Source organism: Cherax quadricarinatus, chromosome 5 (assembly GCF_038502225.1).
Source record: "Cherax quadricarinatus isolate ZL_2023a chromosome 5, ASM3850222v1, whole genome shotgun sequence".
Classification (NCBI taxonomy): Eukaryota; Metazoa; Arthropoda; class Malacostraca; order Decapoda; family Parastacidae; genus Cherax; species Cherax quadricarinatus.
The window spans coordinates 74,943,149-74,970,189 of record NC_091296.1 but is presented as its reverse complement, the minus strand read 5'-3'; the positions used below and the strand labels follow the sequence as shown (position 1 = coordinate 74,970,189).

The 27,041-nt window shown below is 42.8% G+C and overlaps 1 protein-coding gene across 3 annotated transcripts in view; it reads left to right on the top strand.

Moving 5' to 3' along the window:
- Positions 1-354: 354 nt before the first annotated feature.
- LOC128684750 (sodium channel protein Nach-like) overlaps positions 355-27,041 on the top strand; it is a 32,995-nt gene continuing 6,308 nt past the window's right edge. The window contains exons 1-11 of one of the 3 annotated variants that reach the window (XM_070105062.1): positions 355-755; positions 4,496-4,555; positions 4,767-4,973; positions 6,781-6,871; positions 11,145-11,334; positions 12,165-12,364; positions 15,408-15,565; positions 16,378-16,567; positions 19,802-19,957; positions 20,391-20,508; positions 23,550-23,638. In XM_070105062.1, the coding sequence (XP_069961163.1) occupies positions 4,502-4,555; positions 4,767-4,973; positions 6,781-6,871; positions 11,145-11,334; positions 12,165-12,364; positions 15,408-15,565; positions 16,378-16,567; positions 19,802-19,957; positions 20,391-20,508; positions 23,550-23,638 (1,453 nt within the window). In that variant the 5' untranslated portion in view covers positions 355-755; positions 4,496-4,501. The remainder of the gene's footprint in view (positions 756-4,495; positions 4,556-4,766; positions 4,974-6,780; positions 6,872-11,144; positions 11,335-12,164; positions 12,365-15,407; positions 15,566-16,377; positions 16,568-19,801; positions 19,958-20,390; positions 20,509-23,549; positions 23,639-27,041) is intronic. The other 2 variants (XM_070105053.1, XM_070105068.1) reach the window with 2 other exon arrangements.

Below are 27,041 nucleotides of genomic sequence, written 5' to 3'. Positions count from 1 at the left end.
TTTTACCTAAACTTCTTAATTGTTAATATGCTGGTGGCAGTGTGGACTGATAATACATTATATTACTCTCTTAAAATGCTAGAAAATGCTGGAGTCACGAGATGCTAATTTCAATATTAAATAAATGCTCTTAATTACTAAACAATTCCATGCTAATAATAATAATAATAATAATAATAATAATAATAATAATAATAATAATAATAATAATAATAATAATAATAATAATAATAATAATATTCATAATCATAAAACTAATACCGAGAAAAGTGTTGACTGGACACTGAAGTAACTCGAGACGAACTCTACTAAGATTTCCTCTACATTAATATTGTCTCATGGTACCATCTACCGAGGCCGATATCGGTATTGGTTGGACGCAGCAACGCCCAGGTACTGTGTACCCACAAACCTGACATTGGCTGTAACCGCTGGCTGGACCACTTAATCATCACCCTTTCTCAGGACAACTTATTGATTGACACTTGGAGAGTTGCACTTGTTTTGCTTGAAAATGATGCGTGTCGTGTCATTTTCTGACTAATTGGCTGAGCGGGACGAGAAGCGAGGTACAAGGTGCCGCTTACGACACGGGAGCTCAGTAGTGCATTGTGAGAGGACGGGGGAGCAGAGAGCTCAACAGAGAGCTCAACAGAGAGCTCAACAGAGAGCTCAGGGCTCTGATAAAATATTACAACTACCTTTGCGACTACTACGACAACCTCCAGCAGGTACTTACCCGGTCATGAAAAACGGTAATCAACATTGTATTTTTAAGACTACCAACTATGATAGTAGTGTTAGTTACCAGCTATGATAGTAGTGTTAGTTACCAGCTATGATAGTAGTGTTAGTTACCAGCTATGATAGTAGTGTTAGTTACCAGCTATGATAGTAGTGTTAGTTACCAGCTATGATAGTAGTGTTAGTTACCAGCTATGATAGTAGTGTTAGTTACCAGCTATGATAGTAGTGTTAGTTACCAGCTATGATAGTAGTGTTAGTTACCAGCTATGATAGTAGTGTTAGTTACCAGCTACGATAGTAGTGTTAGTTACCAGCTATGATAGTAGTGTTAGTTACCAGCTACGATAGTAGTGTTAGTTACCAGCTATGACACTGGTGTTAGTTACCAGCTAAGATAGTAGTGTTACTGTGTACAGTTTTGTGCAGTGTGGTGTTAGTGTCTGCACAGTATTACTTTGAGTACATCGTTAATGTGTGTGTATGTTAGTGTTTTCTCCTTAGTGCTTCCTCCCACCGATGGCTTCCTCAACTGTCTTACACGTTTTCAACTCCTATGTAGACGAGATATAGAAGTGGAGAGGTAGACTTTGAGAGTAGAAGCCGAGTGGTGGGTAGATGAGGCCTGGGGAGTGAGGTAGAAGCAGACATGGAGGGAACGTACGTGAGGAGTGGGAAGTAGGTGAGGAAGGGGAGGCAGGAGGAGGCATGGTAGGAGGTACTAGTGAGATCTCGTACACTGTCCTTGCCATCACAGTCTGAATGACTGCCTCACCTGAGTCGCAATACTCTCAGTTCTCCCTCTTTTTTTTCTGCCATCCTCCTTCATTATATCCCTCTCCCTCCCCCTTCTATCTTCCCCTAATTCCCTCTAGTTTATCTTTCACTAATATAGTTCGTAGGAATAACATTCATCATCACTAAAACTTATTTTACAAGCTGAGAGTTGTTATATAACCTCAGCTTATTTTAAAGCCAAGTCCTGGCTTTACTTTTGCTGTAGTGCTTTATTGTTTACCGTACATGTGGGAGATAGAGGGAAGTTAAAACTGGCTGTAAGCCAGACTTGTTAAAGCAGGCTGTGAGCCAGACTTGTTAAAGCAGGCTGTAAGCCAGACTTGTTAAAGCCGGCTGTAAGCCAGACTTGTCACTCTGGCTCAGCTAAGGCAATTTTTGTCTGAACTAATTACGCTAATTACCTACGTCAATAATGGCGTAATTCAATGTTAAGTGCTTATTGATGTGATGGATTATTAACACAGGAGTGGGATCACTAACACAGGAGTGGGATCACTAACACAGGAGTGGGATCACTAACACAGGAGTGGGATCACTAACACAGGAGTGGGATTGCTAACACAGGAGTGGGATCACTAACACAGGAGTGGGATCACTAACACAGGAGTGGGATCACTAACACAGGAGTGGGATCACTAACACAGGAGTGGGATTGCTAACACAGGAGTGGGATCACTAACACAGGAGTGGGATTGCTAACACAGGAGTGGGATCACTAACACAGGAGTGGGATCACTAACACAGGAGTGGGATCACTAACACAGGAGTGGGATCACTAACACAGGAGTGGGATCACTAACACAGGAGTGGGATCACTAACACAGGAGTGGGATTGCTAACACAGGAGTGGGATCACTAACACAGGAGTGGGATCACTAACACAGGAGTGGGATCACTAACACAGGAGTGGGATCACTAACACAGGAGTGGGATTGCTAACACAGGAGTGGGATCACTAACACAAGAGTGGGATCACTAACACAGGAGTGGGATCACTAACACAGGAGTGGGATTGCTAACACAGGAGTGGGATCACTAACACAGGAGTGGGATCACTAACACAGGAGTGGGATCACTAACACAGGAGTGGGATTGCTAACACAGGAGTGAGATCACTAACACAGGAGTGGGATCACTAACACAGGAGTGGGATTGCTAACACAGGAGTGGGATCACTAACACAGGAGTGGGATTGCTAACACAGGAGTGGGATCACTAACACAAGAGTGGGATCACTAACACAGGAGTGGGATCACTAACACAGGAGTGGGGTTGCTAACACAGGAGTGGGATCACTAACACAGGAGTGGGATTGCTAACACAGGAGTGGGATCACTAACACAGGAGTGGGATCACTAACACAGGAGTGGGATCACTAACACAGGAGTGGGATCACTAACACAGGAGTGGGATTGCTAACACAGGAGTGGGATCACTAACACAAGAGTGGGATCACTAACACAGGAGTGGGATCACTAACACAGGAGTGGGATCACTAACACAGGAGTGGGATCACTAACACAGGAGTGGGATCACTAACACAGGAGTGGGATTGCTAACACAGGAGTGGGATCACTAACACAGGAGTGGGATTGCTAACACAGGAGTGGGATCACTAACACAAGAGTGGGATCACTAACACAGGAGTGGGATCACTAACACAGGAGTGGGCTTGCTAACACAGGAGTGGGATCACTAACACAGGAGTGGGATTGCTAACACCGGAGTGGGATCACTAACACCGGAGTGGGATCACTAACACAAGAGTGGGATCACTAACACAGGAGTGGGATCACTAACACAGGAGTGGGATTGCTAACACCGGAGTGGGATCACTAACACAGGAGTGGGATCACTAACACAGGAGTGGGATCACTAACACAGGACTGGGATCACTAACACAGGAGTGGGATCACTAACACAGGAGTGGGATCACTAACACAGGAGTGGGATCACTAACACAGGAGTGGGATTGCTAACACAGGAGTGGGATCACTAACACCGGAGTGGGATCACTAACACAAGAGTGGGATCACTAACACAGGAGTGGGATTGCTAACACCGGAGTGGGATCACTAACACAGGAGTGGGATTGCTAACACAGGAGTGGGATCACTAACACAGGATGGGGATCACTAACACAGGAGTGGGATTGCTAACACAGGAGTGGGATCACTAACACAGGAGTGGGATCACTAACACAGGAGTGGGATCACTAACACAGGAGTGGGATCGCTAACGCAGGAGTGGGATTGCTAACAAAGGAGTGGGATCACTAACACAGGAGTGGGATCACTAACACAGGAGTGGGATCACTAACACAGGAGTGGGATTGCTAACACAGGAGTGGGATCACTAACACAGGAGTGGGATTGCTAACACAGGAGTGGGATTGCTAACACAGGAGTGGGATCACTAACACAGGAGTGGGATTGCTAACACAGGAGTGGGATCACTAACACCGGAGTGGGATCACTAACACAAGAGTGGGATTGCTAACACAGGAGTGGGATCACTAACACAGGTGTGGGATCACTAACACAAGAGTGGGATCACTAACACAAGAGTGGGATCACTAACACAGGGAGTGGGATCACTAACACAGGGAGTGGGATCACTAACACAGGCAGTGGGATCACTAACACAGGGAGTGGGATCACTAACACAGGGAGTGGGATCACTAACACAGGGAGTGGGATCATTAACACAGGCAGTGGGATCACTAACACAGGAAGTAGGATTACTGACACAGGGAGTGGGATAACAGGGACGGAGTGTTCACACTATCCTCACAGAAGAATTGAGAACATGTCCTACATACTTATACACTCTTTCTGACTTTTTCCCATGCCAATGACCGATGTTTCTCACTCCTGCTGTGTGATGACGCCCATGACTTGACGCCCACCGTGACGCCCATGCTGTGCCCATGCCCACAATCTTCGTGGTTCAGGCGAAGATGTCGACCAGCAAAGAGAGGGTAATTTTACGATTTCGTCTGCCAAGCGACAAGGTAAGTATCTCTCATGTCAGTCAGGTCACTTTCATGTCAGTCAGATCTCTCACATGTCAGTCAGATCTCTGTTCGAATGAGAAACCACAGTCTGTGTATGTGTGTGGGTTAATACAAGCTTGATATACGGTACAGCAGCAAATATCCACTGAAGTTCACTTGCTAGACCGCTGGGTTCTCTCCCTCACCCGGCGGGTGCGCCCCGGTACAGGACTTCATCAGGAAGCGATCCCTGGCCGAAGTTGGGGAGCTCATCTGCCAGGAGTCCACCGCTCACGGTATCGGTCACACCTGGAACAACCGCAAGAATCCACTCGGTGTCTTCTGGTTCCTAGCCACTACCTCCCTCTTCATCCTCCTCCTCGTCGTGGCATCCAGACTCATGAGGGACTTCATCCAGAGGGACATCCAGTCACAGGCGAGTCTTTCCACCAGTCCTAACTGTAGGTAACTGTCTTAGTCTCACAACTATCCCACTAGTTGCGGAAGCTCTTGTTCCTAGAATCACTAACTCGTTGTTCACCACCATCGCGACGGCTTCCATCGATGGAACGTCAACTCCATCATTCTTATTTCTTCTTATTATGGTTTTTCTTCCATGTTACTTCTCGCTACTAATATTATCATACAGAAAATAAAGATAAGGTTTGGTAGATAAGACACATAGGCAACAGTTAAGCAACTTTTTTTCCTAGACGTTTCGCCTACACAGTAGGCTTCTTCAGTCGAGTACAGAAAGTAGGCAGGAGCAGTAGAGATGTGAAGACGATGTAATCAGTCCACCCTTGAAGTCGTATATTTGAGGTTGTCAGTCCCTCAGCCTGGAGAAGAGTTCTGTTCCATATTCTGAAGCAATCTGATGATTAAGCGAGTGTGGAGACTTACGTACTGTCGGAAGGAAAGGTGCAGAGTAGTAGTAGAGAGAATGTAGCCACTGAGAGGTCACGTCCCTCTCAGTATATAAGTATATGTCTCCACACTGTCGCTTGATATTCACATTGTTTCAGACTATGGAACAGAACTCTTCTCCAGGCTGAGGGACTGACAACCTCAAATCTACGACTTCAAGAATGATGGACTGATTACATAATCTTCACATCTCTACTGCTCCTGCCTACTTCTGTACTCGACTGAAGAAGCCTACTGTGTAGGCGAAACGTTTCGGAATAAAGTTGCTTAACCGTTGCCTATGTGTCTTACCAACCTGTCGGTAATGTATACCATTTTGATTGTAATAAAGTTGGTAGAATTACCGACAATATGTAAAGTAAAAGGACACAAGTGCAACTAATGTGACATTTATTGTGGCAACGTTTCGCTCTCCAGGAGCTTTATCAAGCCATTACAAACAATACATGGACACAGAGGGTATATAAAGGCTCAGAGTGAGGTGCAATACTTATGAGGTAACATTTCGATGTTCAATAGTGGTAGCAGTAGTAGTAGTAGTAGTAGTGGTAGTGACAAAAGTAATACAATATGATAGAGCAATTAATCCGTACAAGAGTAAAAGGATATAAAAGCTATTACTTGGGTAACATAAAAATACGTTGGACAAATATAGACTGGAAAGAGGCAGCTTGTTTCAGTGTTCACTCTCTGTAATGTGCTTTGTGTAGTATAACAGGAGAGACTATGAACACATTTACGCATGTAGGAACGACAACTATTGAACATCGAAATGTTACCTCATAAGTATTGCACCTCACTCTGAGCCTTTATATACCCTCTGTGTCCATGTATTGTTTGTAATGGCTTGATAAAGCTCCTGGAGAGCGAAACGTTGCCACAATAAATGTCACATTAGTTGCACTTGTGTCCTTTTACTTTACATACCATTTTGATGTTCACAAAGATCAGGTTTATTTCATAGCAAATTTCGTCTTTTCAGAGACGTCTGAGATGCTTCTCACACATTTGAAATGTCAACTACCTGCTCATTTTTTTGTTTATATAGTTTACTATCATCTCCTATTTCACTGTCATCTCCACTACCATCTCCACCTTCACTGTCATGTCCACTATCGTCTCCTCCTTCACTATCATCTCCATTATCGTCTCCACCTTCACTATCATCCCCACTTTTATCTCTGCCTTCACTATCATCTCCACTGTCATCTCCTCCTTCACTGTCATCTCCACTGTCATCTCCTACTTCACTGTCATCTCCTACTTCACTGTCATCTCCCTTACTACCCCTCATCATCACTTTCTCCCTCACCCAGACGACAGTGAAGATGATCAAGGGAGGAGAACTGCAGCTTCCCTCGGTCGTGCTGTGCAACAGACACCTCTTCTCAAGGTGGAAGCTCCAAGGTAATCATCTCAACCGTACTGTTCGTATTCACACCCGAAGCTCTAAATCCGTAGGGAAAGGGTTGGAGTGGGTTTCATAATGCACCTGCAGAGTGGCTTAAATGGGATTAGATCCTTGCGGAGAGCGTCTCTAGTTCCATGGATAGAGAGCACTTCGTTAATATTGAAACAGAAGCACTAGGGGAGTGTTATTGTTGTGTGCAGCATAGAGGGCAGCAGTCTGTAGTGTGCTGCTGTGCTATCCTGCACTACTCTGCTATCCTGCACTACTCTGCTATCCTGCACTACTCTGCTATCCTGCACTACTCTGCTATCCTGCACTACTCTGCTATCCTGCACTACTCTGCTATCCTGCACTACTCTGCTATCCTGCACTACTCTGCTATCCTGCACTACTCTGCTATCCTGCACTATTATGCTATCTTGTACTACTCTGCTATCCTGCACTACTCTGCTATCCTGCACTACTCTGCTATCCTGTATTACTCTGCTATCCTGCACTACTCTGCTATCCTGCACTACTCTGCTATCCTGCACTACTCTATCCTGCACTATCTGCTATCTTGTACTACTCTGCTATCCTGCACTACTCTGCTATCCTGCACTACTCTGCTATCCTGCACTACTCTGCTATCTTGTACTACTCTGCTATCCTGCACTACTCTGCTATCCTGCACTACTCTGCTATCCTGCACTACTCTGCTATCCTGCACTACTCTGCTATCCTGCACTACTCTGCTATCCTGCACTACTCTGCTATCCTGCACTACTCTGCTATCCTGTACTACTCTCCTATCCTGCACTACTCTGCCATCCTGCACTACTCTGCTATCCTGCACTACTCTGCTATCCTGCACTACTCTGCTATCCTGCACTACTCTGCTAGCCTGCATTACTCTGCTATTCTGTACTAGTCTGCTATCCTACACTACTCATGCTATCCTGCACTAGTCTTCTATCCTGCACTACTCTGCTATCCTGCACTACTCTTGCTATCCTGCACTACTCTGCTAACCTGTACTAGCCTGCTATCCTGCCCTACTCTGCTATTCTGCACTACTCTGCTATCCTGCACTACTCTGTGATCCTGCACTAATCTGCTATCCTGCACTACTCTGTGAATCTCCACTACTCTGCTATCCTGCACTACTCTGCTATCCTGCACTACTCTGCTATCCTGCACTACTCTGCTATGCTGCACTACTCTGCTATCCTGCACTACTCGTGCTATCCTATACTACTCATGCTATCCTGCACTAGTCATGCTATCCTGCACTACTCTGTGATCCTGCGCTACTCTGCTATCCTGCACTACTCTGTGAATCTGCACTACTCTGCTATCCTGCACTACTCTGCTATGCTGCACTAGTCTGCTATCCTGCACTACTCTGCTATCCTGCACTACTCTGCTATCCTGCACTACTCTGCTAGCCTGCACTACTCATGCTATCCTCTACTAGTCTGCTATCCTGCACTACTCATGCTATCCTGTACTAGTCTGCTATCCTACACTACTATGCTATCCTGCACTACTCATGCTATCCTGCACTAGTCTTCTATCCTGCACTACTCTGCTATCCTGCACTACTCATGCTATCCTGTGCTAGTCTGCTATCCTGCACTATTCATGCTCTTCTGCACTACTCTTGCTATCCTGCACTACTCTGCTAACCTGTACTAGCCTGCTATCCTGCCCTACTCTGTTATTCTGCACTACTCTGCTATCCTGTACTAGCCTGCTATCCTGCCCTACTCTGTTATTCTGCACTACTCTGCTATCCTGCACTACTCTGTGATCCTGCGCTACTCTGCTATCCTGCACTACTCTGTGAATCTGCACTACTCTGCAATCCTGCACTACTCTGCTATCCTGCACTACTCTGCTATCCTGCACTACTCTGCTATCCTGCACTACTCTGCTATGCTGCACTAGTCTGCTATCCTGCACTACTCGTGCTATCCTATACTAGTCATGCTATCCTGCACTAGTCATGCTATCCTGCTCTAGTCATGCTATCCTGCACTAGTCATGCTATCCTGCACTACTCTACAGTACTGACGAAACAGCGTCATCGTTTGTTTCAGAGTCCCTTTCAGAATAGGATTTCTATCCATGTTAGGTGATCAGTCGCTTCTTCCATCACAGGTAAGACCAAGGTACTGAACGCTGTCTGTAGAGGCTATGGGACTGAACATCTCAAAGTTACCACTCCGCCTCTTTCCAGTATTAAAGTCACCCTTGTCTTCGACTGAAGAAGCCTGCTGAGCAGGCGAAAGGTTTCGTCAGTGAAGGTGCTCAAGAGTGGCGTGTGTGTCTTATTTAACAACTTCTAAGTATTGTGTATCATGAATAATTTGAGAGTATTGATGTAACGACTCTCATTGTTCTGGTACTGTCGCTGTTCAGGTACTGAAGTTATGATTGTCTTTGTTCAGGTACTCAAGTTATGACTGTCGTTGTTCATGTACTGAAGTTATGACTTTCACTGTACAGTTATTAATGTTATGGTTGGCAAATTACACCCCCCTCCCCCCCGACAGTATATTTCTGGCACAAATAATAACTCTGCTAACTACCTTATTTTCATTTAATCTCACAGCTCGTTAATGAGGCGCTTTAACCCTCAATGATCATTTTCTGCGCTAATGTTCCTTGTTTGCTTTCATAATTCATTTTGTATATATTTGCATGCGTTTAACAACGTTAACATATATTTTTTTTAATATAGTCAAGCGTAGTGTATGATTTTAAAACAATGGAGGTGCTCCGATTCTTTGGATCAAGAGCCCTTCACCCGTATGAAGGCACCTTCCCCTACGTCACCCTTGACGTGTGCTAACCTAGATTGTCTGACAAGAATATTAATCTATTCACAGAAAGGGTTGAGTTCGAATCCATGACAAGCGAGTCCTGAAACTAAATCTTATCCACATGTTGTTGTTGTTGTGGTTTATAGGGCCAGTGACAGCGTACGCCGTATCGAGCCCTTATGCACATACTGCAATGGCTGTTATTTATTTCTTCCTTCATATTTACATTTTCTTCCTCGAAATAATTTATTATTTATTGCCTCTCCTATGGAAGACAGCAGCAATGGTTTTAAGTTGGAAAAAATCAGATTCAGGAAAGATATAGGAAAGCACTGGTTTGGTAATAGAGTTGTGGATGAGTGGAACAAACTCCCGAGTACCGTTATAGAAGCTAAGACGTTGTGTAGTTCTAAAAATAGGTTGGACAAATACGTGAGTGGGTGTGGGAGGGTGTGAGTTGGACCTGACTAGCTTGTGCTACTAGGTCGGATGCCGTGCTCCTCCCTTAAGTGACGTAATTGACCTGACTAGGGCAAGGCATTAGCTTAAGCCGGTGGGAGAATTGGACCTGCCGCGCATAGGCCAATAGGCCTGTTGCAGTGTTTCTTCTTTCTTATGTTCTTGTGTTCTAATCCACTATTATAGATCGTCATATTCTAGTACTGCAGAGCCTGTCACTACTCTTCTACTTATCTATGCCTCTGTTCACCTGGTAGTAAGTAGGTATCCGAATGTCAGTCGATTGTTTTTGGTTAGCATCCCGGGGAAATCAGCCACACTACTTTCTTGCGTTATCCTGGCTCAACAGTCAAATAAGACGCAGGTGCAACACTGCGGTATATTCATTCCTGAAACGTTTCGCCTACGCAGTAGGCTTCTTCAATTGAATGAAGATAGCAGAGTGTTGCACATGTATCTTGTTCACTAGCTTGTTGGTATTGCTACCTCTTATTATAATGATTATTAATATAATTATGAAATTGGTACACAATACAGACCAGTAAAAGACATGTGCAACGGTTGAGAATCTTTACTGTTGACACATATCGCCTACACGGTAGACTTCTCCAGTCAAATACAGAGCATAAATTGTTAGGCAAAAGGACACAAGTGCAACTAATGTGACATTTTATTGTGGGCCTTGTGGCAACGTTTCGCTCTCCAGGAGCTTTATCAACCCGTTACCAGCATTAATACCAACATTAATACAAGAGTATAAATTGGAGGCAGCGGGATTAGTTGCGAGGTAAAGATGATGTAATCAATCCATCACCCTTGAAGACGTAGTTTTGAGGTGGTCAGTCCCTCAGCCTGGAGAAGAGTTCAGCTCCATGGCCTGGCGAGATGTTTTAACGTTAAAAACACCCCAACCCAATGATTATTGATCAAAAATAGACTTCTTCACTATCTCAGATTTTTCTTTTCATTATTAACGTCACGTGGTGTGTTGTGTGTTGAGCAGCCCTTAACATCACCCCTGAGGTCACTAACTACTTGATCGCCATCACTGGTTCTGCCTTCCTCCTACGTCAAGACTTCCTCTTCACCGCTGCTGGACGTCAGTTCCTCACTGACTCACACAGTCAACTCCTCTCCATCATGAGTACTCACAACTTGACCCACAGCCAACTCATTGATGCCATCTCTTACAGGTAAGTAAAATGCAAAGGCATTAGTGTACACAGGATATACGTAGTTATTCTATATGCGGCCTGGCCCATGATCAGGCCTCGCGGTGGATCAGGGCCTGCTAACCGCACGCAAATCGACGTACGAACCACAACCCAGCCGGTCAGGTACTGACTTTAGGTGTCTGTCCAGCTCCCTCATGAAAACAGCCAGGGGTATATTTGTAAATCCCTTACGTATACTGAGAGGCAACTGAACAATCATGGGCCCCTGACACTTATTGTGTTGTCTCTTAGCGTATTCATGGCGCCTCTGTTTTTCATTGGGGGGGGGGGGTTGCATCGCCTGCCGAGTCTTTTCCTTTCGTAGGGAGTGATTTATATGTGCAGATTTTGAACTAGTCTCTCCAGGCTTTTCAAAGTGTATATTATAATGTATCTTCCCCGCCTGCGTTCCAAGGAGTAGAGGTCAAGGGACTTCAACCGTTCTCGGTAATTTTGGTGCTTTATTGTACTTGTATATGCAGTGAAAGTTATCTGTATATTCTCCAGGTCTGCAATTTCACCTGCCTTGAAAGGGACCGTTATTATACAGCAATACTCCAGCCTAGAGTGAACAAGCAATTGAAGAGAATCACCATTGGCTTGGCATCTCTAGTTTTGAAGGTTATCATTATCCGTCCTATCATTTTCCTAGCAGATGTGGTAGAGACATTGTTGTGATCTTCGAAAAGTGAGATTCTCAGACATTATCACTCCTAGATCCTTCACATTAGATTTTCACTTTAACCCCTTCCCCCATTGACCAACCAGTTTTCCAGATTTAAGTGGCATATCCTCCTCCTCCCGTCCAGGTGTGAGGAGCTGGTGCTACGGTGTGGCGTGGGCACCATCAAGATGGACACGGAGGAGTGTTGCATGGGCTTCGTGGTCACCCCCACCATGGCTGGCAAGTGCTACACTTACTTTGCCGCTGCCAACCACACCCAGGCAATGGAGGGGGAGTACCTGGGTGTCTCTCTATATATCAACGTCACCCAGGACGATCATCCAGGTGGGCGCTATTACACTGATCACGGTTAGAAAGAAAGGGGTGGACGGGTAAGCCAGCGGAAGGCCTCTGTCAGATGACCAAAAGCTCCAGTGGCGGGTCATCATATGGCTAAGACCCGCATCAGGAAACATGTTTCCTGATAAACCTTACCTAACCTAACCTAATCACGGAACGGGTGGGGCTTGAACCCATGGTAAATCCGTTCTGTGATTTGTTTGCAATCGTGTTAAGATGAGCTCCAGCTCCGTAAGTTATTACACTCACGGGGGAGGAGGTCATACTGCGGCAGTGTGACTTTGTAAATGGTCCCAGTCGGACTGAATCATCATCGTCAGCTTTTCTCTCCTGTGTGAAGGTTATTTGTGTAAGGAGGTAATCAGGTTCCAAGGAAGGGAGGCCAGGTCCAATTTTTTGTATCAAGAGCCACTCGCTATCATCAGGGAACCTCCCACGAAGTGCCCCGTAGCTAGGTTTTTACTGCACTCATCTTACACACTGGCTCGATCCCTGGTACGGGTGGGAACATTAGGACGTGTTTCCTTAAGACACCTGCTGTCCCTGTTCACCTAGCAATAAATAGGTACCGTGATGCTAGCCGACTGGTGTGGGTCGCATCCTGGGAAAAAAATTAACCTAATTTGCCCGGAATGGGCACTGATGTCAGGTACGTCTGTTTACGTTGTACATGTACTCGTAGAAATAGAGATTATTATTACATAAGAGTTTTAGCTATCACATGCATATCCTGGAAAGATCTTGTTTAATGCAAAATACAGGAACTGTACATGCAGTGTTCATTCTGAGTCACCATGACCGTGCCATACTTTCACCATGACCGTGCCATACTTTCACCATGACCGTGCCATACTTTCACCATGACCGCGCCATACTTTCACCATGACCGTGCCATACTTTCACCATGACCGTGGCATACTTTCACCATGACCGTGCCATACGGTCACCATGACCGTGCCATACTTTCACCATGACCGTGCCATACTTTCACCATGACCGTGGCATACTTTCACCATGACCGTGCCATACGGTCACCATGACCTTGCCATACTTTCACCATGACCGTGCCATACTTTCACCATGACCGTTCCATACTTTCACCATGACCGTGCCATACTTTCACCATGACCTTGCCATACTTTCACCATGACCGTGCCATACTTTCACCATGACCGTGGCATACTTTCACCATGACCGTGCCATACGGTCACCATGACCGTGCCATACTTTCACCATGACCGTGCCATACTTTCACCATGACCGTGCCATACTTTCACCATGACCGTTCCATACTTTCACCATGACCGTGCCATACTTTCACCATGACCGTGCCATACTTTCACCATGACCGTGCCATACTTTCACCATGACCGTGCCATACTTTCACCATGACCGTGGCATACTTTCACCATGACCGTGCCATACGGTCACCATGACCGTGCCATACTTTCACCATGACCGTGCCATACTTTCACCATGACCGTGGCATACTTTCACCATGACCGTGCCATACGGTCACCATGACCTTGCCATACTTTCACCATGACCGTGCCATACTTTCACCATGACCTTGCCATACTTTCACCATGACCGTGCCATACTTTCACCATGCCATACTTTCACCATGACCGTGCCATACTTTCACCATGACCGTGCCATACTTTCACCATGACCGTGCCATACTTTCACCATGACCGTGCCATACTTTCACCATGACCGTGCCATACTTTCACCATGACCGTGCCATACTTTCACCATGACCGTGCCATACTTTCACCATGACCGTGGCATACTTCCACCATGACCTTGCCATACTTTCACCATGACCGTGCCATACTTTCACCATGACCGTGCCATACTTTCACCATGACCGTTCCATACTTTCACCATGACCGTTCCATACTTTCACCATGACCGTGCCATACTTTCACCATGACCGTGCCATACTTTCACCATGACCGTGCCATACTTTCACCATGACCGTGCCATACTTTCACCATGACCGTGCCATACTTTCACCATGACCGTGCCATACTTTCACCATGACCGTGCCATACTTTCACCATGACCGTGCCATACTTTCACCATGACCGTGCCATACTTTCACCATGACCGTGCCATACTTTCACCATGACCGTTCCATACTTTCACCATGACCGTGGCATACTTTCACCATGACCGTGCCATACGGTCACCATGACCGTGCCATACTTTCACCATGACCGTTCCATACTTTCACCATGACCGTGGCATACTTTCACCATGACCGTGCCATACGGTCACCATGACCGTGCCATACGGTGTAGGCTGGCCAGACGTCCTGCTTTTGAGCACTCTGTTCCCCGTCCTGCGTCACCTCAAGCAGGACGTTAATTTGTCCTTTGGGGGGGACCTGTCTAAAAAGTATTATATAACTTACCTCACGTATACTAAAATAGCGGAACCGAAAGACCACAATAAGCAAAGACGTGTTTTTATAATTTTATGTAGTTGCCGTTGGCAACACTATTATTATTATTATTATTATTATTATTGCTATTATTATTAATATTATTATTATTATTATTATTATTATTATTATTATTATTATTATTATTGCTATTATTATTATTATTATTATTATTATTATTATTATTATTATTATTATTATTGTTGTTGTTGTTATTTATATTGCTATTATTATTATTATTATTATTATTATTATTATTATTATTATTATTATTATTATTATTATTATTATTATTATTATTATTATTATTATTGTTGTTATTTATATTGCTATTATTATTATTATTATTATTATTATTATTATTATTATTATTATTATTATTGCTATTATTTTATTATTATTATTATTATTATTATTATTATTATTATTATTATTATTATTATTATTATTATTATTATTATTATATTATTAAAGCCAAGTGTTAAACCCACTAGGTGTCATACAGCGTTGGCAACACTAGTCGTACCGAAATTCACTACAAAAATGCACTGATTAATAGAGCATTACTGTGATCAACAGAGATAAACCCAGAGATTCTGGACGTGTCACAGATGGTGAAGACGGGACTCCAGATGACTCTAGTGAGCAACCACACACACCCAGCCTTTGTAGCAGTGGGTCAAGGTGTTCCGCTCCTCCCCGGTGTCTACACGGCAGTCGACGTCTCTCTTACTGTGGTCAGCCTCACATTCTGTTCAGTTTTTTTTTTTTCATACCATGTGGTGATTTCCTATATGTAACAGGTAGCAGAGATGGCCTTCAGGGAGACTTGGACACATTGGAGTGCAGAGGCAGTCAAACAAGTGACTGGTGGAGTTCAATCCAAATATGTGAAAGCTCGTGGAATTTGGAGGAGAGAAATCCCAAACAAGAGACAGTCAAAGAAACGGATTTCGAAATGAGTATTACAGTGAACATATCACGAGGACACAATAATCATATCACGAGGACACAATAATCATATCACGAGGACACAATAATCATATCACTTCAACACCAGTTTTAGGACTGTAATATAATATTCAAGAGAGAGAGCCAAACCTGGGGTTCTGAGAGGTAACTGTATTTGATCCAAGGGAAAGATAACTCCAATTCCCTGAATCAAGAGCTCTTCACTAGCATTGAGACATCTCTGAAGGACAGTTATGTAGTACAGAATTTAAGTTGCTGTTAGATAATAAGACACTAATATTATTGTTATATTTACTGGAAACATCTAGACTCGTCATGCAGTGCCACACTCCTCTATTGTCGTAGTTACTGATTGAATCACAGCATTGTATGACCCTTGTGGGTTTAGCATTATTCATGATTATAATTATAGTCATAATGATAATTGAATTTGAAAAGAGAATTTTCAGTATTACTAGTACCAGTTCTTTATATCTAAGCGCCCCATACATTTTCAAGCAACCAATACAAATCATCAAATTTACCTATGTACAGTAACTGTGATGTTCAATACAGTATATACTATCACTGATTCCAGGTGCGGGACGTGGGCATCAAGACAGTGTTTGACTGGTCAGAGACTGAGTGTATACCACTAGAGAAAGTTAACTACAGATTGGACACTGAAAATTTCCTCAATACTGAACCAAACTGTGATGTTGGGGCTTCACGACTGTGCTTTAAGCATATCTGCAACTGTAGTACCTATGGACTGGATAACTCAGTGGGTAAGTTGCAGACCTGCAAAGGTTTTGCTTTCATAGTTGTTTATTAAAATTGTAAGACTATTAAACATGAGTAAAGGATTTTAGGTCTACACTTGCTTGTTGTTCAATAAATGAAAATGTGAGAGACAGAGTTGTACGACCCTGGTAGTACTTACACGGTGTCCCGTAGCTGGATCCCTAGCGCATTCAGCTCCCAGAGTTCCAATCTCCGGTACAGCTGGAAAACAATAGGGACGTGTATCCATAGGACACCTGTTGTCTCTGTTCACCAATCAGGGAAATGGGTACCTGGGTGTTAGTTGACTGGTGTGGGTCGCATCCTGGGACAAAACTGACCTAATTTGCCCGAAATGCTCAGCATAACAAGCGGTTTTCTTTATAGTAGTGTGTCATTGATGTCAGCTAAACCTGTATACCTTGTAAATGTACTTGTAGTATATAAAGATGTTATATTATTATTAATATTATTATTATTACATTATTATATATGTGGGTGAGGAAACGCTAAACGTTTAGGGGATCATTCAACAACTGGGGAAATAAGAGGCACTTCAAGGAAGGGTAAGTCAGGTATATTTACTTGGATAGTCTCTTAGCAGCATCAAGAGGTCTCCTTTGAGGGTATGTTTTATAAGTGCGTAACTAAACTCATTACGTGATCAATGACTTGTTATTGCTGTCTAGTTCAAGAAAACCTGGTTAATTACACACAGGAGGTGATATCATTGGCATTATCTAATTTTTTATTGGTATGATTAGGTATTTATGTAGACAGAAACGATCTTCATGATAACATGAATTCATAGTTCATCATAAATAAATAAAAGACAATATGAGCTGTACATAAAAGGCAAAATCTGGACGATAATGTATGAATAAAAATAGATTGTATTAATATTGGTAAAATTACCGACAATATGTTAAGTAAAAGGACACAATGGCAACTGATGTGACATTGTATTATGGCAAACGTTTCGCTCTCCAGGACATTTGTCAAGCCGTTACAAACAATACTTGGACACAGAGGGTATATATAGGCTTAGGGTGATGTGTAGTACTAGTGGAGGTAGTAGTAGCAGTGATACTAGTGGAGGTAGTGGTAGTAGTGATACTACTGTAGTACTAGTGGAGGCAGTAGTAGCAGTGATACTAGTGGAGGTAGTGGTTGTAGTTTTACATGTGGGGGAAAGTCAGTATCACTACTACAACTACCTCCACTAGTACTACAGTAGTATCACTGCTACTACCTTCACTAGTACTACAGTAGTATCACTGCTACTACCTTCACTAGTACTACAGTAGTATCACTGCTACTACCTCCACTAGTACTACAGTAGTATCACTGCTACTACCTTCACTAGTACTACAGTAGTATCACTGCTACTACTACCTCCACTAGTACTACACATCACCCTAAGCCTATATATACCCTCTGTGTCCAACTATTGTTTGTAACGGCTTTACAAAGCTCCTGGAGAGTGAAACGTTGCTACAAGGTGGCAGCAAAGCATTAGCTAAGAACTATAGACCAATAGCTCTGACGTCCCACATCATAAAAATCTTTGAAAGAGTGCTAAGGAGCAGGATTGCAAATCACCTGGATTCCCAAAATCTGCACAATCCAGGGCAACATGGGTTCAGGGCAGGTCGCTTCTGCCTCTCACAATTACTGGATCACTATGATATGGCCTTGGATGCACTGGAAGAAAATCAGAATGCAGATGTAATATACACAGACTTTGCAAAAGCATTTGACAAATGCGATCATGGCGTAATAGCCCATAAAATACGTGCTAAAGGAGTAACTGGGAAAGTGGGGAGATGGATCTTCAACTTCCTAACAAATCGAACACAAAGAGTAGTGGTCAACAGAGTTAAATCGGAGGCTGCCATAGTGAAGAGCTCTGTTCCACAAGGCACAGTACTCGCCCCCATCTTATTCCTTATCCTCATATCAGACATAGAGATATACATCACAGTACCGTATCATCCTTTGCGGATGATACTAGGATCTGCATGAGGCTGTCATCTGCTGAGGACGCGGTTAACCTCCAAGAAGATATAAACAAAGTTTTCTAGTGGGCAACGGTAAACAATATGATGTTCAATGAGGACAAATTCCAACTACTCCGTTATGGAAAACTGGAGGAGATAATAACTAGAACAGAGTATACTACTGACTCGGGCCATACAATAGAGCGGAAAAATAATGTAAGGGACCTGGGAGTAGTAATGTCTGAGGATCTCACTTTCAAGGATCACAACAGTGCCACGATCGCACGTGCAAAGAAAATGATAGGATGGATAATGAGAACGTTCCAAACGAGAGATGCCAAGCCAGTGATGATCCTTTTCAAATCACTTGTTCTCTCTAGGCTGGAATACTGCTGTACATTAACATCTCCATTCAAAGCAGGTGAAATCGCAGATCTAGAGAGTGTACAGAGATCCTTTACTGCACGTATAAGTTCTGTCAAGCACCTTAACTACTGGGAACGCTTGGAAGCACTTGACTTGTACTCGTTGGAACGCAGGAGGGAGAGATATATCATAATCTACACTTGGAAAATCTTGGAAGGAATGGTCCCAAATCTGCACACAGAAATCACTCCCTACGAAAGTAAAAGACTGGGCAGGCGATGCAAAATGACCCCAATAAAAAGTAGGGGCGCCATTGGTACACTAAGAGAAAACACCATAAGTGTCCGGGGCCCAAAACTGTTCAACAGCCTCCCATCAAGCATTAGGGGAATTGCCAATAAACCCCTGGCTGCCTTCAAGAGAGAGCTGGACACTTACCTAAAGTCAGTGCCGGATCAGCCAGGCTGTGGCTCGTACGTTGGACTGCGTGCGGCCAGCAGTAACAGCCTAGTTGATCAGGCCCTGATCCATCGGGAGGCCTGGTCATGGACCGGGCCGCGGGGGCGTTGATCCCCGGAATAACCTCCAGGTAACCTCCAGGTATCCGGGTAACAATAAAATGTCACATTAGTTGCACTTGTGTCCTTTTACTTAACATAAAAATAGATATTGTATAAAGAAACATGGAATATAAATTTAGTGGGCACATTATGAGTAAGAACAATAGCACAAGTATAAACGGTAAAGTACAATATAGCATTGTAAGAGAGTTTTGTATGAGTGGTTTAGTACCTGTGGTAAAAACTTCTGCTATATTAAACGTGCAGTAAACTTATAAGATATTAACAACTAAGACATTATAACTCTTGGCAGATAGCTGGAATCCATGCTCACTGAATATAAATTTCCAGTGCTTTAGCATAATGCTTAATGCCATGAATGTCACTCCTCCACATAATGCCTACAGCACCAGTATTCAAGAGGACAGTCAGCTGAACTTTACTCTGGCAGACCAATGCTGGAACGAAGGTCGGTAGTAACCAAAAACAAAAACGAACACCATCTACACAATGTTTATAAATATATATATATATATATATATATATATATATATATATATATATATATATATATATATATATATATATATATATATATATATATATATATATATATATATATATATATATATACTTCTTAAAACTTCCCAGAAATTCATGAGTTATTAATTATATAAAAATTTCTCAGTCAGATATATTTTGCAAACATTATCTTTAAACTGTTTTCCATTTTAACCCTTAACACTATATCATTTGGATAATATACACTGAGGTTGCATATACAGTATTATGTCTATATAGATGCCTTGTGATCTTAATAATTACTGTACAAATTATTTTGAGTAATAATTCGTACAGGAAAACCTTGAGATTCAGATACGGTATTTCTATTGTGTAAACAGCGAAGAACGGATGTCGGCGTCCATGTTCCCGTTATGACTACATGTATACCAGTACCCACCTGCCCATCCAGACTTACCTTTACCAGGACCTGCGTAACCAGTTCTCCCTCCAAAATGGGTAAAATGAATTTTCAAGTTTATTAGTTCTAAGTTTGCCCGAAATGCTGAGTATACTAAGGGGCTTTCTGCATGCACACCTAAATGTCATCCATCTCTGTACTAAATGCATGTAGGGTTATAAAGTGCCTGTTAACGGGTGGCAGCCATCTTTGAGTCAAGGATGGGAAGAGTAGCTCTAATTCCTTAAAATAAGTGCCCTTTATTGGCATATTAAAAATACAATATAAATATAATCTATGAGAAATAGTATACACACAAATACATACGAGGTCCGGCACACACAAAAAAACGAGACTGTCTTTAACTCTTTTTATTTAACATAGTCTATATGACCCTAGTAGGTTCAGCGCATCTTATTTATTATAACAATAATATTTCGCAAATTAAAGAAATCAATTACAATCACCGTCAAGTTGACACAGCTGCATACGATTCTACCGACGTTCAAAGTAATTCCGCAGATCATTTTCTGCAATGCTGTTGAGGATCTCCGTCGTTTTTGCTTTCACATCTACCGACAAAAAATAGGTTCCTTTGAGCACCAACTTGATCTATGGATAGAGGTAGAAGTCGCAGGGAGCCAAGTCGGGCGAATAGGGCGAGGGCTCAAGCACAGAGATGTTTTTATTAGCCAGAAGCTGCTTCACAGACAAAGCGTTGTGGGCTGGAGCATTGTCTTGGTGCAAAATCCACCCATTTCTCCACAATTCTGGTAGTTTCCTTCTCACGCATTCGCGCTGTGGGAAATTACCTGGATGAGGCTTACAGGGTATTACCTGAATTATTACGTGCAAGTAATCTGGGCAAGGTAAGTGCGACTTCGCTTTAGTAGCTCGAAGAACTGTCACTCCCTCAATGCCCACTACATCACCACTCACAAAAAGCTAGACCTAATATTAAATTAATAATTACAATATTAAGCATTAATACCAATAATGGTAAATTACAAAATAATGTGGACTGTATATGATTTGGCTTACTGGGTACAATTTAATTATTGTACATAAATTATAATGGTGTTATTAGAAAAGAAATTCATATTACTACTTACCATTTGATTACTGTAGATGGATCACACCACAATGCCTGCCTAAGATAAGATAAGATAAGATTTCGTTCGGATTTTTAATCCCCGGAGGGTTAGCCACCCAGGATAACCCAAGAAAGTCAGTGCGTTATCGAGGACTGTTTAACTTATTTCCATTGGGGTCCTTAATCTTGTCCCCCAGGATGCGACCCACACCAGTCGACTAACACCCAGGTACCTATTTGCTGCTAGGTGAACAGGATAATAGGTGTAAGGAAACGTGTCGAAATGTTTCCACCCGCCGGGAATCGAACCCGGGCCCTCCGTGTGTGAAGCGGGAGCTTTAGCCACCAGGCCACCCAAACATATAGAATCCTACACTGGCCAGCGAGAAATCTAAATGAAAGGACTAATAGTGCACTTCCCCATGTGAGTAATGACGTAGTTTTCTTATCTTCTCTCATCCACACGTAATTCTGGAGGTCTCACAAATTTCCTGCCCCAATTCTTCAACAGGGGACATTAATATGAGCTCCTATTATAAAATTCAGGCCAAAACACCCTAATTTGGCCTCGGTGACGCCGGATTATTAGCTGAATTTTCCACGACAACCAATGCTTGCAAATTACAAATGGTGTCTCCCCCCCCCCCATGTATTACTCCGCGACCGCTGCACACCCTCCAAGCAAAATTTCTCGAAGGGTCAAATCAGCATCATTTAAATACACAATTATTATATTATTCAAGTTTACATATGCTGAATTTGGGAAACTTCAAAAATTTCCATACGCACAGTTTCATCAAGACTTGTCTAATACTGTAGATTTACCATGTGACAGCTGGGAACCCGCTCTGTCATCATAATACCCTGGATATCGAAGAAAACATTCAACATGGCCTTGAACTTCGAACGCCCAGGCTGCATGGGCAGCCTGGGCGATTATTAACTTTCACGTTTCCTCAGCCTTCAGAAAATCGTTTGTGCCATTCAAAAACGCGTGCACGAGACATGCACTCTTCACCGTAAGCCTCAGTCAATAACTGAAAAGTTTCCGCTGCGGATTTCTTCAGTTTCACAAGAAACTTTATGTTAACTCACTGTTCACCTTCGCACTCTGACATTTCCCGACCGAGGGTAAGAAAAAAAAGTATATTTGAACGTGCGTCCACTCGTACTGAGAGAAGTGATCGAACTGAGCCGTGTCTCACCGTGACAGCTTAGAACATGTTCTAGAATCATCTCTGTCTCTCCTCTCGTGGTTCCCGAGCTATAGGGTTAGTCCCTTGTTTGTGTTGGACCTCGTATAAATAAAAATAGATCCAAGGAAAATTTCAGTGATACTTATGTTTAAAAATAAAATCAGTTCACTAGGAAAAAAGATTAAAATATCACAAGAAAAATGAAACTCTAGGCACCTCTTTAAATTAGTATTACTGTTATAAGGAAAAAACATGGCTAGATATGTGGGTTTTTAGAGTGTTAACCCCACTGAAGAGTTTTTGAGGTTGACGCTACTAGACTATATATTTTTTCTTATCACTATTGTGTATTACAAGATATGAAGGTTTTGAGGATGTTTTTACCTTGCCATATATGAAAAAATATACTATTGTATATGCATCGGCAATAAAACGAGGGTGACAGACCCAACAAATTAATGCATTGGATGTAATCTTAGGAACAGAGGCAAGATACCTTTTTCATAATCTAATTAATGATGAAAATGTATTTATGGATCATACAGTGCTGCAGTGTAGTGAAGTGAGGGTAGGGAGTTGAGGGTTAGTGCACGTGTCAGATTGAAGTCAAAATTGATGCAATACTTTCAGTTAGAAAAAGTCAGAGTGAATCTGCATTGAAGGTGCAACTTTCAACAAGGACAGGGTGAGTGAAATCTGCAAGCTCTCCATTAGATAAAACAATTTATTATGTGAATTGACAGCTCATCCTGGCAGTCTCCGGAGGGGCATTTCATGGTTTGCCTTTAATGACTGACTTAGATTTCAACAGGAGTGATGTGGCAGTGGCTGTGGCGTTTTTCCCCAACCTGCGTTACACTGAGATCAAACGCTGGCGTAAAGACATAGAGGCATTTATGAGTAAGTATTAATTAAGGCACCATTATGCCAGTGTAAGTGAATATTTATTATATTTTTGAATTTGATGGCAGAGTAAATATGCGTTAATATTACTATCATTCTCCATGGGGAAGTGGAGAAGAATCCTTCCTTCATAAGCATGTCGTAAGAGGCGACTAAAATGCTGGGAGCAAGGAGCTAGTAACCCTCTTCTGTATAAATTACTAAATATAAAAAGAAAAACTTACGTTTCTTTTTTTGGGGGGGTCACTGTGCCTCTGTGGGAGACAGCCGTTGTGTTGAAAAAAAATACAAAAAACTGTATTACTATACATGCAGGAAGTGTTAAACCAAAGGGGTTAAACCACCAGGAAAATAGGAGATAATCAGGTTCAGTCCCAGAAAGGGACTGATCTTGATCTATTTCATTGGATCAAGAGCTCTTTTCTAGCATCATGGTAACCACCACTGAAGGATATGCAGTGTTGTTAAAATCCCAGCAACAAGTTTATGAAATGGGGAAAAGGAGTTATATTAATTGTATTTATGACACCAAACTTATTTGTCACATCTGTCATTGTATGTCAAGGCACCATTATTATTGTAGGTCAAGGCATTGTTCTTTGTATGTCAAGGCATTATGCTTTAATTGTATGTCAAGACGCTGTTCTTTGATTGTATGTCAAGGCATTGTATTTTGATTAGAAAACTGTTTAATACATTTTATTTCAAAATTTATTTTTTTTAAAGGTGAGAACAATAAAATGTACCTACCACTGAGACTGGTGGTTAAATGTACCTACCACTGAGACTGGAGGTTAAATGTACCTACCACTGAGACTGGTGGTTAAATGTACCTACCACTGAGACTGGTGGTTAAATGTACCTACCACTGAGACTGGTGGTTAAATGTACCTACCACTGAGACTGGAGGTTAAATGTACCTACCACTGAGACTGGAGGTTAAATGTACCTACCACTGAGACTGGTGGTTAAATGTACCTACCACTGAGACTGGAGGTTAAATGTACCTACCACTGAGACTGGTGGTTAAATGTACCTACCACTGAGACTGGTGGTTAAATGTACCTACCACTGAGACTGGTGGTTAAATGTACCTACCACTGAGACTGGAGGTTAAATGTACCTACCACTGAGACTGGTGGTTAAATGTACCTACCACTGAGACTGGTGGTTAAATGTACCTACCACTGAGACTGGAGGTTAAATGTACCTACCACTGAGACTGGAGGTTAAATGTACCTACCACTGAGACTGGTGGTTAAATGTACCTACCACTGAGACTGGTACCTACCACTGGGACTGGAGGTTAAATGTTAAATGTACCTACCACTGAGACTGGTGGTTAAATGTACCTACCACTGAGACTGGTGGTTAAATGTACCTACCACTGAGACTGGAGGTTAAATGTGGTTAAATGTACCTACCACTGAGACTGGTGGTTAAATGTACCTACCACTGAGACTGGAGGTTAAATGTACCTACCACTGAGACTGGGACTGGTGGTTAAATGTACCTACCACTGAGACTGGAGGTTAAATGTACCTACCACTGAGACTGGTGGTTAAATGTACCTACCACTGAGACTGGTGGTTAAATGTACCTACCACTGAGACTGGTGGTTAAATGTACCTACCACTGAGACTGGTGGTTAAATGTACCTACCACTGAGACTGGTGGTTAAATGTACCTACCACTGAGACTGGTGGTTAAATGTACCTACCACTGAGACTGGTGGTTAAATGTACCTACCACTGAGACTGGTGGTTAAATGTACCTACCACTGAGACTGGTGGTTAAATGTACCTACCACTGAGACTGGTGGTTAAATGTACCTACCACTGAGACTGGTGGTTAAATGTACCTACCACTGAGACTGGTGGTTAAATGTACCTACCACTGAGACTGGTTAAATGTACCTACCACTGGGACTGGTGGTTAAATGTACCTACCACTGAGACTGGTGGTTAAATGTACCTACCACTGAGACTGGAGGTTAAATGTACCTACCACTGAGACTGGAGGTTAAATGTACCTACCACTGAGACTGGTGGTTAAATGTACCTACCACTGAGACTGGTGGTTAAATGTACCTACCACTGAGACTGGTGGTTAAATGTACCTACCACTGAGACTGGAGGTTAAATGTACCTACCACTGAGACTGGTGGTTAAATGTACCTACCACTGAGACTGGAGGTTAAATGTACCTACCACTGAGACTGGTGGTTAAATGTACCTACCACTGAGACTGGTGGTTAAATGTACCTACCACTGAGACTGGAGGTTAAATGTACCTACCACTGAGACTGGTGGTTAAATGTACCTACCACTGAGACTGGTGGTTAAATGTACCTACCACTGAGACTGGTGGTTAAATGTACCTACCACTGAGACTGGTGGTTAAATGTACCTACCACTGAGACTGGTGGTTAAATGTACCTACCACTGAGACTGGTGGTTAAATGTACCTACCACTGAGACTGGTGGTTAAATGTACCTACCACTGAGACTGGTGGTTAAATGTACCTACCACTGGGACTGGTGGTTAAATGTACCTACCACTGAGACTGGTGGTTAAATGTACCTACCACTGAGACTGGTGGTTAAATGTACCTACCACTGAGACTGGTGGTTAAATGTACCTACCACTGAGACTGGTGGTTAAATGTACCTACCACTGAGACTGGTGGTTAAATGTACCTACCACTGAGACTGGTGGTTAAATGTACCTACCACTGAGACTGGTGGTTAAATGTACCTACCACTGAGACTGGTGGTTAAATGTACCTACCACTGAGACTGGTGGTTAAATGTACCTACCACTGAGACTGGTGGTTAAATGTACCTACCACTGAGACTGGTGGTTAAATGTACCTACCACTGAGACTGGTGGTTAAATGTACCTACCACTGAGACTGGAGGTTAAATGTACCTACCACTGAGACTGGTGGTACCACTAAATGTACCTACCACTGAGACTGGTGGTTAAATGTACCTACCACTGAGACTACCTACCACTGAGACTGGAGGTTAAATGTACCTACCACTGAGACTGGAGGTTAAATGTACCTACCACTGAGACTGGTGGTTAAATGTACCTACCACTGAGACTGGTGGTTAAATGTACCTACCACTGAGACTGGAGGTTAAATGTACCTACCACTGAGACTGGTGGTTAAATGTACCTACACTGAGACTGGTTAAATGTACCTACCACTGAGGTGGTTAAATGTACCTACCACTGAGACTGGTGGTTAAATGTACCTACCACTGAGACTGGTGGTTAAATGTACCTACCACTGAGACTGGTGGTTAAATGTACCTACCACTGAGACTGGTGGTTAAATGTACCTACCACTGAGACTGGTGGTTAAATGTACCTACCACTGAGACTGGTGGTT